Source organism: Hippocampus comes, unplaced genomic scaffold (assembly GCF_001891065.2).
Source record: "Hippocampus comes isolate QL1 unplaced genomic scaffold, H_comes_QL1_v1.1 scaffold314, whole genome shotgun sequence".
NCBI classification, from domain to species: Eukaryota; Metazoa; Chordata; class Actinopteri; order Syngnathiformes; family Syngnathidae; genus Hippocampus; species Hippocampus comes.
The window spans coordinates 459,736-479,087 of record NW_017805152.1 but is presented as its reverse complement, the minus strand read 5'-3'; the positions used below and the strand labels follow the sequence as shown (position 1 = coordinate 479,087).

General features: G+C 42.5%; 1 protein-coding gene across 1 annotated transcript; it reads right to left on the bottom strand.

Moving 5' to 3' along the window:
- Positions 1 to 1,346: 1,346 nt before the first annotated feature.
- Positions 1,347 to 18,083, bottom strand: grapa (GRB2 related adaptor protein a). The gene is made up of 5 exons (XM_019868381.1): positions 17,696 to 18,083; positions 14,231 to 14,328; positions 13,158 to 13,277; positions 7,737 to 7,905; positions 1,347 to 2,449 (listed from the first exon to the last, which is right to left on the bottom strand). Exons 1-5 carry the CDS (start codon positions 17,771 to 17,773, stop codon positions 2,264 to 2,266), a joined length of 651 nt encoding a protein of 216 aa, XP_019723940.1. The 5' UTR covers positions 17,774 to 18,083; the 3' UTR covers positions 1,347 to 2,263.
- Positions 18,084 to 19,352: the final 1,269 nt, after the last annotated feature.

Sequence of the window (19,352 nt, the reverse complement as noted above, 5' to 3'; positions counted from 1 at the left end):
CCAGCAGGTAATAGTCCTGTCAGTAGACTGCTCGAGGCGACCAGTCACTCCAACTGGTTTCATGCTTTTTGTTGCATTTGGCTTCACATTCCAGGAATTATCATTGACTTCTCAGCTTTGACACTTTCCCATCTCCCGCCTCCCACTTTGTTACTGTCACCTATTGTTGATCTATTGCTTCCCCTCCCTGCATTCCTTTCTTTTTTATTTCTCTTCCACATTAGTTTCTCTTTCACTGCAACCCCATTTAACTCCGTATATGCTTTTACATTTTGCCCTGTGTAACCGGGTTCTTCTGTGTGTTGTCGTGGTGATGTCAGCAATGAAGCACTATTCACCGTCTCCCGTCTCGTGTGTGACACAAATATGACACGCAGAAAGAGCGCTTTATTGTCTCTCGTGCTTTCGAGTGACTCAGCAAAATTCATTTGAAAGCGCAAATGAAGTAACAGCTATTTTTGGAAGACCTTTTGACTCTTAAATGCATCCAAACTCCAAATGAGATGTGCAGGAACATTTGAAGAATATCATAATTAGAGTGTAGTGTAAGTAAATCACAAACAAAGAGAAAATATAAGTGATGCAGCCGAAGGGAATTTCCGCATGTGACCTGGTTTTCTACTCCAGTTGAAATCTGACATCCTGGTGAGAGAAACTGCACCACATTCTTCACATAGCACCAGTCAACTGACAACTGGCATGCATTTTGTGTGTGTGTCTGTGTGTGTCTGACTCGGTGTTATGTGTGTAATCCTAAAATTTCAGCTCACTGACTCAAAGAATGACAGAAATTTTAAATGAAAACATTCACCTTTCAATCTTCCAGCTAAACCCATGGTACCCTCACTTCACTAATGAAAACCAGTAGGCTACAGCCATCTTGCAACCCAACATTTTTTAAAGCGCATCCAGACAGAGTTTCTTTAATATTTAGGATATATTATTATTATCCATCCATCCATTTTCCTATCCGCTTATCCTCCATTAACCTTGTCATGCATGTTTTTGGAATGTGGGAGGAAACCTGAGTAATCGAACCGACAACCTCTACACTGTGAGGCCGGCGCGCTAACCAGTCGACCACCGGGCCACCCTATGCAACAGTTCTTTCCATAAATCACTCAGTGTTCACATTAAAAAAAAAAAATCGCTTCTATAGCCTGGTCGTATCAGCATCGGCTCCGCCCCTCTTGCATCACCGCCAATGTGGTTCCTCCATTACTTTGGTCCCATGTCTTCCACAACTGAATCTTCGTAATCAGCGCGAGCCGTATTTAATTGCCAGCCCTCTTTCATCCCGTCCCGCTGTAAATGTGCATTCACAAAAGTCATCAGAGGACTCCGTGTGCCTGTTTTAAAAACAGCCTTTTATTTCATTTGCAAACTGCAATGACATGACTTCCTTCCACAACTTAAAAGCACTGAGTTGAATAATGTTGATCAGTCATCTCAAGCAAGGAATACACATATCGATGATTGGATCTAATTTGAGCGTGAACAGTCCGACTGGCAAGTCTCATGTAATGTTTTTCAGCATTCATAGTGCCGCTTTCCAGAAACATGGTGGATGCACTGTGCCAAAATGGTACTGTAATGTTTTGGCCTTCGGTCAAAGTGGTTACGATTAGGATCAAAATGATCTACTAGTTAGATGACTTTTGTACAAAATTCTGCTAAATGTATGGCAGTGGCCTGGTCCGTAAAGTAAAGGGCTGCTTACATGATCGCACCAAACACACAGACGCATGCGTTCCAATTTTCATTTGTGCACGGCCAATCCTGTCGACACAGAATGCCGCGTCCTGCTCCATAGAAGTGTGCTGTCTATTTTCAGACCACTCGGTCCAAATATTCAAAACACAATGACACTTGTGTCCCTCAACTTGACAACAAATTGATGAGTGGGTGGGCTGATTCCTCTGCCGGGTTCCTCTTAACAAACTGGTTGCATCATCCTTTTGGTTCAATTCGACAAATCCTAATGATTTTGGATTATTAGGCCTGCAAGTATTTGATTGTGAGTTTTCCATCACGGATGGTGCCACTGATGTAACATTTCTAGGTAGGTGGAGATTGCGGGCCGGAGTAGCTGTTGTGCCAGTCACAGCTGATTATTAGGCAGACGTTTTGCCCAGGATGTGGTAAACAGGAGTTTTAAAATTTATTATTATTATTATTTTTTTTATGATTGCGTCACTCATCACTCGGCATGCCATCTGCTTCAAAGATGCCTGGTAGCCAAGAGCGGTGGAAGTGTGTGGGCTCACTGGCAGTGGTAAACAGGCTGGACATACTCCGGGGGAAAGTAGCCCACGTGTCCATGGCAACGGCCCCTCCAGCGCAGTGTGTCGGAGCAGTCAATGAGCTCGATGACGTCTCCCCGCAGGAAGCGTAGCTGCGAGGGGTGGTGAGGGTTGAAATCGAAGATAGCGTGGGCGTGGTGAGGACGCTGTGCCAAAAGACCACGAGAAAAGATGGAGCAGGAAGTAGCAAGCGGAAGGAGAAAGAAGGAAAAGATCAGTCTTATGAAACTCAAAATGGCTTCTTGACTATTTGCACACATAGGATGTTAGTAAACGTGTATCTACTCCTTACATGGACTGTCGTATACACAATAAAATGTCAGTTCTTCTCATTTTGTGTCTATTTGAAACGACATTTCCGTGGGCTCATATTTTACCGAGTATCGTGTTTGTACTGATAAGTTTGTCGGACACTTATATGTCAACGTTCCATCCACTCATTTTGTTTAGCACTTGTCCTCATTAGGGTCACGAGTGAGCCGCGATAAATAACTCAACAGCAGAGGTAGTTTTAGCCGAGAAAGCAACACAGAAGCAGGACAACACATTCAATAAATATTCAGTTGATGACTAATAACTCTCAGGAGTGACTGACTGACGTATTCCGGTTGGGCATCTGTCGGTGGGGGGGTGGTGGGGGTGGTAATATGTTTAGACAAGTAGCAACGATGTAGATGAGATTGAAATGGACAGGTGACAGTCGCTTTGGACTCAAATAGATTTTATTTCCGGCAGTGATTTAGACTCATTTGAAATGAAGTCAAAACCAAAACCAAAACAAAACAACAGTTGAGGCACACCTAGAAACTAACATGACACCCACTAAACCCGAGTGTTATTTTACTGTACCGAAAGACTTTTTTTTTTTTAATGTCCAGTGAGCGTAACAGTGAGTGAATTTTCAGTTTTATGTTTCTTGTGCGCTGATTCTTCGCCCTGCATTCCGTGTTGAATAATAAATGAATGAACTTGTGAGGCAAAGAGACATCATGGCAGAGAAGGGCGGTGCGTCATATTTACATCATGAATGCACACAACGTGGTTGATAAAAGCATTTTGTTGAACATATGACATATTTCGTCAAAATCCAATGGCTTTCTACTGCTCTTTTCGGAAGATGATTAAAAAAAATAAAAGATTAAAATCAGGTGCATGCATACAGGCTTTGTTCTTTATTTGACAACCGCATAGCTTTTTATCAGTGGCGGGCTGATGCCACAGAAGAGATGACAAAACACAGAGAGGCACAGCTCGCCAAACGCCAAGTGCAGAGGAATGCGTGCGGCGCTGAGATAAGATCACACACCTACACACTAAAAATAAAACTGCCTTTCAACAAAATGTGCCCCGTCGCTTTCTGTCCCGCTGTTTGTCTATAAGTGCACAAAAACAAGTCGCGTTTACTTTTCTCCTGGTCATCAGCCCTCCTCTGATCTCTGCAGCTCTCGCAAAGTAAAACCAGTCAAGCTGGCGAAAAAAAAGCGGCTATTTTAAGTTGCACATTTCGAACCTCGCCGACCTCTCTCTGCTGTCAGTTGCACTCCCGCTGAGGAAAGTAGAATACCAATGCTTTGCAACCCATGCACTGGGTGGGCTGTCATTTTGGAGCAAGGCCCAACACCCCCCCACCCCCCGATCAAACTGTCAGAGAAGGAATAGAAATACATCAAATAACTTATTGTGCACTTCAACAGTTTGTTGATTTGGCTTCTTGTCAAAATACGAAATCATTTCAAGGTCTTGCAGGGTAATCGGCTTCTAATTGGTTGGCTTTATATGACAACTAGGTGGAGCGTTTTACAATCCAGAGACCCCATCTTGTATTTGAAGTGATTTTTTTTTTCAAATTAAAATAAAATTTGAAATTGCTCAGCTGCGACGCTTCATAGAGCACATTCCCTCACAAGAAGACATCTGCCCCAACAAGCCGCATTCATTTCCTCAATGCTAACCGACAGTATAAACAGAGACTGACTATATCATTTGGAAAAATTCCCCCCAAGGAAAAAGGGCGTCATTTACATTAAAAAAATGCTTCCTTTCAATATTTCAATTGACTTTCAATTTGTTTTGTAAAATGCCAGAAAAAAAAAATCACGCGTAACCACATCATATTGCTTCTGCTGCGCAAGCTAGCCACGAGCAATAATTAAGGAGAAATTCAGTCTTGTATCCGCTCATCTAACACCGCATACTGTATTGACAATGAAACAAATTGCTCCCTGAACACCAAGGGGCAACAGCTTCGTATAGCGAGGCAAGAAAAAGAACCGAAACAGTACTGCGGGGGCCCCCCCGACATTGTGTTTCCAAACGATGTCAAACCAAAAAGGCTACATTAGTTGACAAGTGTTATTCAGCGTCTCGGTGATGAAATGCGGCCTTCACCACTGACAAATTAATTGTGTGTGTGTGTGTGTGTGTGTGTGTGTGTGTGTGTGTGTGTGTGTGTGTGTGTGTGTGTGTGTGTGTGCATATACAGTATACAGTACCGGTATATACTGTAGATTAGCATGATAATAGTGTTAGCTTGTGATATGCTGCACTTGGTTGCTCCGTGAAGAAGTGCTGTTGTTGTTGTTGTTGTTTTTTTTTTATCCTAATATTCAGATACATTCAGGTCAGGGACAAAAAAAATCTTCGCAAACCTTACATAAATCAGATGAAGTGATGTTTTAGTCTGAATCACAATCTCTCTCTCGTCAGACCTGACAAACATGTTTTCGTGTTCTGGCACAGCCATTAACTTGCTTTCATGAAAGCTTTATTGGAAGGGTTGAGTTGCTGTAAAATTAAAAACAATGTAGTCGCTTATAAAAACAATTCAAATGAAGCCAGAGGCGTGAAAATGTTAATAATAAACTACACAGAGCTGATGCTGGGGAGGGAGATCTAATTTCAATTTGGGACACGTTTTAGCATCTTCTTTGATGCTCTGAAGACACAGTTTGGTACGCTCCACCCTGATTTGGTCAGCTGACAGCAGATCAGCTGATGTTGGCAGAAGCAGACGTTTGACATGATAACAGCAGAGCGGAGGGGAACTCCAATCAAGATCATCTCTCCCTCTCGCTCATCACTCGCAGCTGTTTTCCTTCCATTGTGTTGTCACATGATTTGACTCTCGAGCATTATTATTTCATTTATTTTTTTTTTTGTGAAAAAGGAGTTGAAAAAGAAACAAATTACTTGGTTGATCCAACAAGCAAGTACTAACTTGAACAGACGCACTATATCAAAGAAAAGTATCTGGGAGCACTTTTTTAATCAACTAATTAATCAATCAAGAGTTGGACAGACTCGAGTGTTTGAAGTATTCTCAAACACTCACAAAGTAAGCCTCACCTTCACACCATCAAACGCCTTTGACATTACGAGTGCTCTACACACCAACCTTGTTTGTTTTTGTTTTTTTTGAGGAAGTCATAGCTCTCTGGGTTAGATTGTGATTTTCTATAACCATGCCGCCTAGTTTTGAAACACTTCTTGGATTCAGTTGAGCTTGAATCGATCAATGTTTCATGTTCTGCTGAGTGCAGCGCAACTCGGATTCGAGACCGACGTTTGACGTGGCTGTGTAGCGAGATCTGCGTGTCAAGCATGTCATGAATGCCGCTTGGTTACCCACCCCGTGGAAAGGTAGCTAGTAGTGTTACTGTGTCTATACATCAAGAAACTAAAGGCATGTGGAGTGCAAGGGCACAGGCGATGAACTTTTGTTGCGTAAATATTTCACAGTTAAATACGGGCAGGAAACTACGGATGCCGGGAAACATGCTTGAGTGGGACTTATTACGTCACGTTCTGTTGATTTTAGCGGATAAATATTGATTCTGCACTGCTCCAGATGCTCTTTGTGGCATAGTCGCATGCTGTTGTGTTGCGGTTTTATATCGTATTGATCGTGATTGCAATTGCAACGTATTTTTAAGAGGTGGATTTAAACGGACCAAAGGGCAAGGCAGCGAATGCTCAGCCCGCCACTGCGCGCTACAAATAACAACCCACCGTAACGAATAGTTGAACTGTCCTGTTTATTTCTTATGGTAATACGCATTTTCATTTTGATCAGTTGGTACCGGAATCACTGATCTTATTATGAAGTTGATCCCATCCTTTAGGTACATGAGAAGAGCGAAAGGAAAAAAAAATACCCCCCCCCCCACACACACACACACACCAAAAAAAATGAATTAAACACGACACATCTGAATCTCCCCATTGGATGCCCGTTAAAGATGCTCTTGATTTTTCAGAGGACCAACATCATGTAGATTTCACACGATGATTTCATTTTCATGAAGGTTTCCGTCGGTACAAACAAGGGTGCTTCCAGATCTCAGGCGTGGGTTGCATGACACTACCTTATTTGGATGATTGACACATGATTGAAACTTTGCTACCACAGCAACCTGTCAATCCAGATGGTTGTGTCGTACGAGCGCGGCTTACGTACAAACTCCACCCTGCCGACCTTGATTTGAAGGTTAACGGTGGACGTCATCAAACCTTGCTGAGTTTGGCCATCTATGTCGCTAGGATGGTTTTTGGCCATTTTGTTAAAAAAAATAAAATAATAACAATAATAATTTTGAGAGAAACATGCATACGGGATTATGAGTCCCAAAATATGCGTCGTTCCTAAACAGCATCATCACTTCCCGGATTTACGACGGAGTGCTCCAGTTTCCCAAACTGCGATGACGAGCAAACCATTAGCACTCACTCACCCTCCTTCAACATTAATAGCATGTGGGATCGAATGCCTTCCCTTGTACCGCACTGCCACACCTCGGAACACCAAACACGTAACATACCGAAATAATGACTTCACAATAACATGAGAGCACATGGGAACTCGATCATCTTTATATTTGATTCGATTTAAAGGCTTTATAGACCGGTCTGTACCTCCATGTCACTCGGATCAACACCAACGTAGATTTATCCAATTATTCTCGGAATCATGTGAGAAATACGAACAAACGTTTGCTCGGATGGCAGATGGAAGACAAATATAGGAACCCACACATGGGACAAGACGCGTTTTGAGCATGGCGTGGTTAACACATCGAATGTGACGTTACAGAATAAATCGAGGCAGACAAATGAAGGACACGTGGGGGATTTATTTTGCATGTTCTCCCTGCCACATCTCTTTAAGGATTTAAAAAAGGAAAAAAAAAAGAGGTAATCAAAACCAAACCAAAAATAATGTGGTGGCCAGTGAATTCTGTCCAATTAAACAAAATATTTCTATTCGAAGGACACAACAATGTACAGAGATTTCAGTAGGACAACGATGAGGATGAAATGGTGATGTGAACATATGAAACCGGCTGTATGGTTTTTTTTTTTTTGGGGGGGGGGGGGGGGGGGAGGGGGATACACGTATGTATAAAAGAATGTTAAAAGTAGAGGTCACGTGCTCACTCTTGCAAAGTGTTCGGGGTCTCGCAGAAAGACGGTCCTCTCCTTCGCGATGCTGTTGCTGTGATAGAACTCCACAAGCTCGTTCAGGGAGGAGAAGAGCTCATCCCATACGTAGTACTGACTGCAACGATCCTGCAGCACCTTGAAATGTTGGACGTGGTCACCATAACTGTCAAACATGCAAAGACAATTATAAAAGAGCAATTATGTATCGGTAAAATATCGTGGGAATGACATCTGTTTTCTCGTTTGAATGCTAATTATTCTCTTTTCCTGCCATCCTACCCCTCATGACACTTAGGCCCATTACCATCACTGCAGTGTATTTTTATTCAAAGCTATTCGGGTTTTCTCAAGTATAAAAATGATTAATAGTTTATAACAACAACAACAACAACAAATGGCTGAGAAAATGACTCATGTTCTGTCTGGAAACAATAACAACAAGCGGGGGGGGGGGCAACAAGTCAGCCAACATTTTGATGTCATTGTGTCATTAAAGGCTGTAATGCCAAATGGGATGCTCATTGGTGTGAACTGAAAGTTTCATCATTTGCGACGTCACAAATAGCTTCACTTTGCCACATCCAATAAGGCTCCGCCGTTGACGTACTCAAAACAGCCTCTACGTATACCGTGCGTACTGTAAATGTTGTCTATGCTCGAACTACTGAACTAAATGATTTTCTTAGAGAGTCGCAATGTATGCTGCAATGATTTTTTTTTTCTTCCAGTTTTCTCCTGCCGACACTTCCTACCTGCTCCCTGTGGCGGGTTGCTAAGTAACTTAGCAGTTTATCTTTAGAAATCGGAACATCTCACCATGATCATTACTGTTATATAACCGCCTGTAACATACGGCCAAAGTCAGCTCAACGCCCCCATATTCCTCAAATCATCATGGAGTAGGAGGGTGTCCTGTTTACATTTCATGATGGCTTAAAATCTGTTGTACTATATTTTGGGAAATCAGTAATACTTTTTTGGGAGAGAGAGAGTGAGAGAGAGAGCTTTTTTTCGTTCCATAACCCAAGTGGGAGCATCACATTGACGTGTGAGGTTTGACCTCACCGATCTGTCATAGGTCTGATGGGACCGCACGAGTGACGGTCAGTTTGTTTCAAGCTGAATTACTTCTCTACTCAGACGTGAAACTTCATGAACCAGCACAAATGACTCTTTGCTTGCTGGATAGCATTCATGTGGCCCCGTTTGACTCCCTCAACCTATAAAACACAACATCACTCCTTTCTTTCCACCTCCACCTCACTCACGCTAAAAGTCATGAAAATGCAGGAAGGGGTGTCGGCAGAGATTTTCCAGTGGGATGGCTAGGGTGACAGAACATCTCAGAGTGGCTGCCAATGGCTTCGTATTTGGGATTTCAGCCTGGCAAAATTAATCTTAGCAGATACAATTTTTGAGGGAATTACACTTACTAGTTTGACTCTTCATCATGAACCAGCAATTTAATTACGTTTCTATAATCGGGCACGTATTCATTTGCTGTCTATTTGTCATAGTTCGAATGTTATCACTCCCAACGTGTCTCCATTCCTCCACCCACCCGCAAAAGCCTCTCTCACCATGCTGAGAAATGCAACTCATCTTCATCAGCTCATTATGATGTCAGGCGCCCTTTGCTGCACCCTACCGGTCAATTTGCGCAACTGACACTCCTTCGCCCTTTGAGAAGGGGTGGGCAACTTAACTGTAAATGCTGGAGGGGGGCGACAATTTTTCAACAGTGCTACTGGGAGGGGCAGGGGGGCCACGTAGTACCACGCACTTCCTGAGCAGATGTATGGCAAAACTGCAATTTTAAATATGGAAAAAAATGCATGCAAAATATGTGGTCTGAATCTGTTTCATTTTTGATCATACATTTTTCAATGCATATAAAAAAGATCCACTGTTCTAACCCAACAACAACAATCATTTTTTCCCCCTGACTTTTTCCCAAGATACAGTTTGGTGAAAAACATATTGATTGTTTTGCAGCGTTTTTTTTTTGTTTTTTTTTTTTCAATTTGTCTCTTCATTCCATCCCGTTATCTGTGGAGGTTGAAAAGTGTAACGAATCTATTTGGACAAAGTGAGAAGTAGAGAGTAAAGATATCTTGATGTTATGTATTTAGAATTATACAAACGTATGAAAAACTCATTCACTGCCAACCCTCCCAGTTATAATGCACGTTTGGCATCACTAGCCATCGACATGTACATTTGTACTTTCACTTATATTAAGAGCCAGGCTTTCAAATCATTCTGGATCCGTCATCATGACAATCAGGCCAGAGGTCAAGTAACACACTCAGGCCGCTAAACTCTTCGCATTGCGACATGATGAACGCGCGCACACAAAGACATAGACTCACACACGCTCTCTCGCCCTCGCTCTCTCCATCCCTCTCATTTGTGTTCTTCATCCACTGTAATTAAGGCCCACGGCGATTGCGAGATTATGTTCGTTTTCTCTGCGCCGAGAAAAGGGGAGAAGGGATTGAAACTGAGAGCGAGCGAGAAGCAGACCAGCGATGAGAAAGGCACCTATTGTTGATGTGGAGATAGAAAGCGGTGAGACACACTGACGGCCAAGTTATTTTTACAACTTTTTACCCTTCGCCAGCACGATTGGAGACGCATGAAGGTCGCCCCGCTCGTCTTTCCCTCGACTTCCTCACTCAATCTGCTTTCACTTCCTCTCTGGTGCTGTCTGCCCCTGTTCTCTAAGCTCACCCTCTGTTTCCTAATCGTGAGCAATGTGCGACGGTGCATGATTAAACTGTAACGAATGAACGCCACACCCATTGATATGGCCAGCGGTCGTTTTTGGAACCATCCCGCAAGAAAAGGAGGATGATGTCAGGGAGGACTATCCAGCTGCGTATGCAAATTTCATTACGTCATGTGTTTGGGGGGGCTGTTTGCCAGATAGTGTGCATGTGTTTGGATGACCTTTTTCTTTTTTCTTTTTTTAAAATATGTTGTCTGAATGGTAACAAACAGTAACGAGCATTAGTTAAATGCTCAAACAGTGAGAGACATGCTGGATTGACTCTTTGAACGTGAATAGGCATCCGGGGCCTTGAGATTCTAACTACTCTCCCTGATTGTGATCACGCTAAATCACGATTTCGATCGGCCCCGCTGTATTATTTACGTGGGTGTCCACAGACAAAAATAAATAAATAAAAGTACTCTGAAGCGAGGGCACAATTCAAGCTATTTTCTGGCACATTTACTTTTAAATATTTTTAAATGAAAAGGGATTTTTTTTTTTTTTTTTACTGTTTCAAATAAATACATCAATGCGACCTGCTGTAATGGACAGCCATTTGTGTGCTGTTTTTTTTTCGTTTCTCTTCCTGAGTTTCCGTAATAATGCCTAGACCTATAACAGTATTCGCGACATCCTAGCTCTAATGTGTTAGCAAAATTACATATTTAATTCTTTAATTCCTCTAACCCTTGAACAGATCAAATATGTCACTGCAATAATAAACACATCGTCAAGTTAATATGTCTCTGAGAGTGTCACACAAAACCTTGTAGGCAGCATTTTTGTCGGTTTGATGGACGGATCTTAAGACTCAATCATTGTCATTTTGCCCCGTCTGAATTGACATTCATGGTGCACTAAATTCCTCACGTGGTGCTTGAAGCTTAGCGAGGATTATGTCGCTGTAACATAAGCATGGCCTCAAGTGCCCATTCCCTTTAAGAAGCCCGATAAGACACTAATGATGACTGATGACAAACCTTCTCAAAGCCAAACGGCCTGCGGGCGCATGAGTCAGCGATATCAGAGGTCATGTTAATGAAGCTCCCATTCAAAGTGGCGCCCCTCCCTACCAATGTTATTATAATAGACAAGCACTTTTACTCAGCATGCAGGTGTTAAGCGTGTAGGCTTAATACATCCACGTGCACATATTAAATATGTGCAATTAAGTGGACATCCAATTATGCTTCCGGGATTGTAATGCCATCGAGGTCACGAAAAGTACTTTGACACCACGGATGCATCAAAATTGCATTTGTAGATACAGTATGAGAAAAGTGTCGGATCATATTCATAATAGATCAACACGGAACATTTTTGGAGGACTGAATGTTGTCTTGGTGTGTGACTAAGAGAGCTTCTGTGTCAAGTGGCGTGATTGAATAAAGTCGCTGCTGTATTGAGACCGCAGTGTGCTTCATATCTTCCCTCACTGTGCTGTAATTAATGTCAGGACTCAGACGCTGCGTAATGAGGAACAAACATTTTCTTTTAAAAATTGAATTAACTGTATTTGCACAATGAGTCCTGCTTTGCAATGACACACAACAACAACAACAGAATTATATTCATGCTCCCTTGCCACAATATGGCGGCTAAGCATAACTTTTGTCTGAGTGGAGCTCCTCAACTCACTTCAGCATAGTACCCTGATGGTGCCAAATTAATTTTTATTGTTTTTTTGGGCTTGGGCACCAACATAGAAAACGTGCAAATTGTGTTTTTCAGTAAATAATAGAACTTTTTTTTTTAATGGTGCAATTAGGTGAATTTGTGAAAACTGAACTGCTAATATGCAGGGATTCGCTATGTATATGTCCTGTAACCAAATTATCAATGCTCGTGTACAAATTAAGCACAAATTCCTGCCTGACCATTTTTGAAAATGGCTTACAGTATCAAACATACGAAAAACTGACCCTCGACATGATGAGAAACTTTTTTTTTTTGATCTTCCTTCTAGGCAAATAATTCGGTGGAGAGCCAGCCATCTCCCGAGGCTCCACACTTTAGCACCTCCTCTGAGCCCAGGGCCGAGATCACAAGCATCCATGATTGTCGCCGCCTGACTGGCCTAACAATCGGCGCCATCAGCAGCTCAAGATACTCTCGTGTGCCAGATGAGATTAGCTCACATCGGGCCGGAGGCTTCCTGCTTTTACCCTCCACCTAACTCCCCTCGTCTATCCTCACGTCCTCCCCCTTTGCCTACTTAATCTATCATGACCTTAAAAATGAGGAGACAGAGATTCATTGCGTGACAATACGTTGTCCATGTGGTTAGCACATTTGCCTCACAGTCAGGAGATCCGGCTTTGAATCCCTGATGGCGCATCACTAAATGTGCATGCAATTTTTTTTTTCAATGGTCCTTAGGATAATCCACTTGAATGTGGATAACGACGAATCAAGTTTTATCTTGGGGATGTCACATCATCAAACTCAGAAAAAAAGGTGACCTGTGATTGGTCGCTACTTAAGCCTGAGTAACTGTGATGTCATTATTAGTTGACAGCAAGTCACAAAATTAAAATGGGTGCATTTTGATGCTTCATTCGTATTTTCGTGTGTTTGGACTAGGATTATTGTTAAAGAAAAAAAGAGTTGACTTCACTTTTAGTGAAAATTTTTCTTACCTGACTGACATGGAAAACTCCCCAGGAGCACTTTCGCTCTCTCGGACCAAAAATGCTCCACATTCCCTGTGTCTCAGGCGACTTTCTGCCACCCCGCGAGATATCCGACCTGCAAACCACCTGATGATTTGGAAAGAAAAGAGAAACCAAGGTTGCGGTGGATACTTTTTTTTCCCTCTTCATTGGATTTGCCTATGAGTTTGACCGAATCTTTGCCTAGTATTCAATGAATGTGAAGTATTGTCTTTGGACATTCTTGCTGTCATTCTAAGAGAATGTTATTTCAAAAGAATTCTTACAATAGCACAGATCAGTGCCGTCAGATGAAGGGAGGTTCGGGCTGGAGAAAAATGATGATCTTTTTGAAGCTATTTTAAAACACAGCTAAAATTGCACACAGCATCTCTGCAGAAGCTCTATTTAAAATTTCAAGTACACTTACAGAACATCAATTCCTATACCTAAACATTTGCTTTGGAAAAGCCTTTCGCCTGTAGGTTTCATCTAAGGAGCTCCAATTATCATTATTATATTTATTTATTTTTTTAATAAGACGCAGCCTGCTGTGATGTCGCTTTAGCATCTGTCGTCGAAAAAACTTGGAGCCCATCTGTTGTGAGACAAAGTGATGGAAATGCAGTGTGCAGCAGACACTACACACACACACACACACACACACACACACACATGCACACACACGCACGCACCCTTGCAACCGCAAAGTGTGAGATTACATAAGTGAGTGTGTGAGTAGGATGGGTTTGTCTTATGCTGGGATGCAGATGTCCAAACCAGAGCAGAAGATGCCTGGAGCTGTGACACACACACACACACACACACGCACTCATGCACTCATGCACACGCAATAATGAGCTCGTCCAGTAGACTATTGCTAGATATGGGGAAATCTGTTTAGCTGCTTTACCGATGCCTTAGTGTGTGCGTGTGTGCGTGTGCGTGTGCGTGTGCGTGTGTGTGTGTGTGTGTGTGTGTGTGTGTGTGTGTGCGTGTGTGTGCGCGCATGTACTGTACGAGTGCTTTTACATTCATGTATGCGTGCGGCATGAACTCACGCGTGTGGCCGCAGGTTGATATAGTTCTTTGGCACAAAGCCTTTTCTGTTGTGGAGCTCGGCTGTGTACCAGTTGGGATCATCCTCCATGTTGGTGATCTAGGAACATGTCACACAAAGAGATTAAATATTTGCCCATTTTCGTGCCTGCACACACGCGATTATTATTTGGGTTAAAGGTCACTGCCAATCGTCCTTTTTTTTCCTGGCCTCTTCTTTCTGTCTTCTGTTTAGTAGGAGGAGTCTTACTGATTCCTATTTTCTGGGTTTGGCCATGTGACGTGCGAAGCTGAGCCCTTTGGCACTGCGATGTCATTTTCGGTCGACGGCAAGCAGCAAAATCGCCACCCCCTGAGATAGAGCAAAGGTGATATTAATATAATCGGAATACTGTGTGACGAGTGGGGCTGTATTGGCCATATTATTCTGAAGAAAATGTTTTATCAGCAACACGTGAAATACCAATATAGTACAGTAGACTATTGTTCCTGCATATTTCTTTTCTTTTTTTTTTTATTGTCAATATGGTACCTGTCTGACTATTGTTCCTGCATATTTCTTTTCTTTTTTTTTATTGTCAATAAGGTACCTGTCATCACTGATTATCTAGGTCAGGATATGTCATACCCTTCTCAAGGTTCTTATGCGACCAAATATGGCTCCTTGCACTATTATGACCTGAGGTGAGTGTAAGTTTTGCACTCTGAGTATCCTTATAACACTTTTTTGTGGGGAGAAATGGGGTCAGGAGGTGTAAGCCACACAGAAGAGCTTTGCTTCACTTTACATGTCAAGCATGCATCCTCCGTGTTCAGTGAAAGTGAAACGGTTTCTCAGTCATATATCAAACCGATGGGGCAACTCCCAAAGCGAAGTTGTCAGAAAAGCTCATCAAAAAGCTCATCCTCTCTGGCTTTGGCAAGTTCGCTTCAAGCGGCAGCTATTTGAATGAAATTGGAAAAAGTGCATATAGACGAGTTTGACATCGAGCACATCTATGTGCCCCCCTCAGCCGGCACTGCTGTTCAATCAAGTTTGAGCACTTGATCTCATGTCTGACGTGTGAAACTTTTTTTTCAGGAAAAAAAAAGACAAAGGTGTCAAAATAACATCGTCGTCTCGAGTTTTCTCACCTCACCCGCAACACCCACTCTTCGTACTCTTTGTTTTGCTTCTTATTTCCGTGCAGGAAAACATTAAAGTGAAAGAGATACATTTGGTGATTCAGTTATGGGCAAGCGTCCACTCATCATGCATTCAAAACTCACAGGGGAATTTTCCTTTGTCAAGTGGTTGCACCAGATAAAATCATCTGGACCCAGATACATTTTTCAAGCAACGTCTCTATTTTGTGCCAAATAGAATGGAGTTAATTCAACACACCATTTGTTTTTTTTCACTGTCAGTAGATTGAACGACTTAAGGAGACCGAGATTCACACAGGAACCCCTCCGAAATGTCACCACAACTTCACTTATGCCTGTAGCAATGGCATTAAAAAGATTTGTTTTGACAAACTCCAATACCCTCTCGTTGCTGCAAGAGCAACACTGTTTGTGGGAGTTCAATCAGACTTCTTACTCATTTCCTGTTCTTCTACCTTGCTCCCCAAAAATGCTTATCGACATTAAATGTTCCTAATAAGTGGATGATTTACTACGTTGATTTCAGCACGTGGGGTATTGTTGGAAGGAAGCAACAGACTTGAGGAGGTTTTGAGACCTACTTCACAATCAAAAGGTGACCGCTTTGCCAATTTTCTCTTTTATGTTTTACTGCTTGCACAAAAATAGATTTTTATTTCAGGGGGTGCTTTTGTGTCAGATTTGGCAGTGGAAACAGACCACCCCCCTCCCCCCTCCCCTAACAAGGCTATTTTAAAATTGTGAATCGACTTACTACCACCTTACTAATGCTTTACCACACTGCACACCAGGACATGATCAACCTCCAACACAAAAACATATCTGCTGTTCTGGGCCCAAAAAAAAGGAGGGGTGGGGGTGGGGGGATTTTTGACTCGACCCTACCCATTCACAACACAGTATATTCATTCAGGTGCATTTGACCCAGGTCTGAACCTGATCTATTTTGACTGATGTGGGCAAAACGGTTTTGCGAAAGTTAATTGTGACACCATTCCCTGTAAAACATGAGTCACTAACCAATAGTCAACTTTGTAGAGAGATTTTTATGCTTTGGGGCTGTTTTTCTTCAGATGGAACTATGACCTTAGTCAAGGTGGAGGGAATTATGAACAGTTCTGAATACCAGTGTTAGCACAAAACCTTCAGGCTTCTCCTAGATTGAATGAATGAATGAATGAATGACCGAATGAAATGTCAAGAAAAGCCGACTAGAACATCAGGACTTTATCCGGTGGTAATCAGAAGCACTTTAAGTGGTGGCAGGTGTGTGCGGACTCCCATGAGTTGGAATGCGGTTGACGAATTCTGAACCCAGCCAGATCCCAGTTACATGTGTCGCATGCAGTGGACACATCGCCATTCATAACTCCACTTATCCCCATCCACAGTACCACATTGTGAACTTCACACAACAATGAAGCACTCAATGTCCCTCTTCTCATCTGATAATCCCGATAGCGATGTTAGCGAAGGCTAATCTGTGCTTCCAACACCGCAGCTCTGCTGTGATCGCTGGGTAAAGCCATTGTCACGAATGGCATCACCATTATGCTCGTTTGACCCGTTTACGTATGACGACCTGCCCACCGTGGAGCTGACTTCACCGATTGTTGATGATGAGACAAGTCATCCATGTGGGGGCAATGGAACGTAGCACCCACCTTGGTCCAATCTATTGCATTGAAGAGGAGTGACTTCCTTATGTTAAAATTTGGAAAAAAAGAGTCAGTGGGTAGTTAAAAATAGATATATATTGCAGACTATTTTCATTTTAATATTTAATTTTCAATATCGTGATTTCATTTTGGTGTTAATCACAATGACCCAGCCGAGTGACGGGGCAGTGCCCTCGCGCCCTTTATTGAATAGCTGCTATGACAACAATGATTCTCAGCATTTTGGTCCACATCACATTTGGCGCTCGTTCACTTTTGCAGTGCTCCCTACTAAAATGGCAACGATGAAGCGCTTGCAAGTTTTGCGCAGCACTTCATCTGGCAGGTGCCAAACTTAAGAGAACATGTTCTCTTGATTTCTGACCCTCTGCTCACTTTCGTGAGGCTTTCAAATCCAGCGGCTTGATCTCTTCTTGTCCTTTACAATGTGATGAGCCCTGACCAGCTGGCATCTTACTAATCGAGAAAAAGGGACCCAGTTGTGCAAGCAATGCCGAGTTGTCCTCTTAAAGGATAACATGAAAAAAAACACATCTTCCATTGTCAACAATCCTATAAGTCTTGTTTGATGCACAGTTTTGTCAACTTGTTTATGCACCGATGCAAAAAGTATTTCGATTTTTTTTTTTTTTTTTGCCTTACCTTTAATAACTCTCCTTTGTTGAAACTGAGCTCATCGCCTTCTGTGGCACGAAATGTATACAGTGCCACTGCTTCCATGCTGAAAACCCCCTGAGCAGGCGCACACTCTCGCACACACAACCACGGGGTCAAATACTTCCACAAGTGTTCCACAATGATGGGGGGAATTAAAAATAAAAAAAATACAAAAAAGGAACTTAAAGAAGACAATCTGCAAGAAGAGATGGTGCCTGGTCTGACTGCGTAGCAAAGGATGAGAGAGCGAGCGTCAGCTCAGAGAGAGGAGAAACACAACTGGCTGCTGCTCAGCAACACACTGCCATGAGTAACATTCTGAGAGAGAGCGAGAGAGAAAATGAGCGACCGCACACAGGATAAGAGAGTGGGAGGCACTTCCTGTGCATGAACATTTGTCTCATCAGCTTTGCGGTTTGTGCCGACGCTGAGTCGGATGTTGATCTCTGTGCATGCGCATCTCTTGATAAAGGCAAGACTTGAATTTTGTTAGCAAATATAATCCTCTAAGAACGCACCCGATGCTCAAAGGATGCCACGTTGGCATCCAACTGTCAGGAGGTTCCTGAATGAGCACCTGTCAAACAGTTTGATGGGAGAAGACGATCAAGTGTTCTGCTTGCAAGTGGGCTGCGACACCACTGGAGCTGAACACTTGGGGCTTCTTTCCTGTGCGAGCAAGGTTTATCTCGCATAAAAATAACCAGTCAAGGATGACACACACCTACTGAACAAGACATGAAGTGTAAGAACTTATTTTGTGCATTTTTTTTCGCACAAAAGTCAACTTGCTAAAAAGTGTAATAATATTGAGGCACCATGTTTGCCCTGCATTTCATTCAAAATCTGCAAAATATATATATGTATTATTATTAGGCCTACTCATGCTGAATTACAGAGCAGTATAAGACCCGCGACGAAGCCATATCTGTCATCTAGTGGTGAATGTTGATATTACAACTCAAAACTACAGTCACTGCTTATTTGCAGTTCAGCACCCGCAAATTTGAATATTTGCTGATTTTTGTTTCTTTTTTTAATATTTAGAGGTTTCCATTTACCATTTACAGTGTACCTCCCATACACACACAGACTTGGCTATTGTGCTTTCTTGAAGTTTCTTACGTTGGGGCCTCTTAAATCTATAAGAAAAAGTGCCTGAGAAATATTTAGCTGTGATATATTCTACTTGCTACATAAAATAGAATGAAGTGCGTTGAATATTTAATGATGGCAGAGAGCGAGCAATGTGTCTGCCACACATGAGTGAGATGTACGGATGCATGTGTGAATCCAGCAGCAGGCACGGGGTGAGCGGACTGATGGTTGATCTCATCTTGCGTCATTTTTAGAGCGAAAATCACTCGAGCATGAAGACCCCTGGAGTTCTTGAGAAAGTGCTCTTTAAATATTTGAAGGGACAATTTCAAGATCCAACAGCAATGCACAAGTTCGACAAGGATTGTGTACATGTTTTGATTCAATGTGATGGCACAGCAATCAACCCTGAACAACCAAACGGGTTGCCAGTCAGTTGCAGGGCACATGGCACGACAATTTAGTAGGAAATCATACTAAAGTCTTAGTTTAGCTTTGGTGACAAGACATTATCCGATCCGAACTGCACTTTTCCATAGCACTA

Bases quoted from the DNA above. Each gene is read 5' to 3' on its own strand.
- grapa (XM_019868381.1), bottom strand. From the start codon at position 17,773: ATGGAAGCAGTGGCACTGTATACATTTCGTGCCACAGAAGGCGATGAG. The intron at 14,329-17,695 runs GTAAGGCAAAAA...ACATGTTCCTAG, and splicing joins ACAAAGGAGAGTTATTAAAG to ATCACCAACATGGAGGATGA. The intron at 13,278-14,230 runs GTGAGTTCATGC...CCAAATCATCAG, and splicing joins ATCAACCTGCGGCCACACGC to GTGGTTTGCAGGTCGGATAT.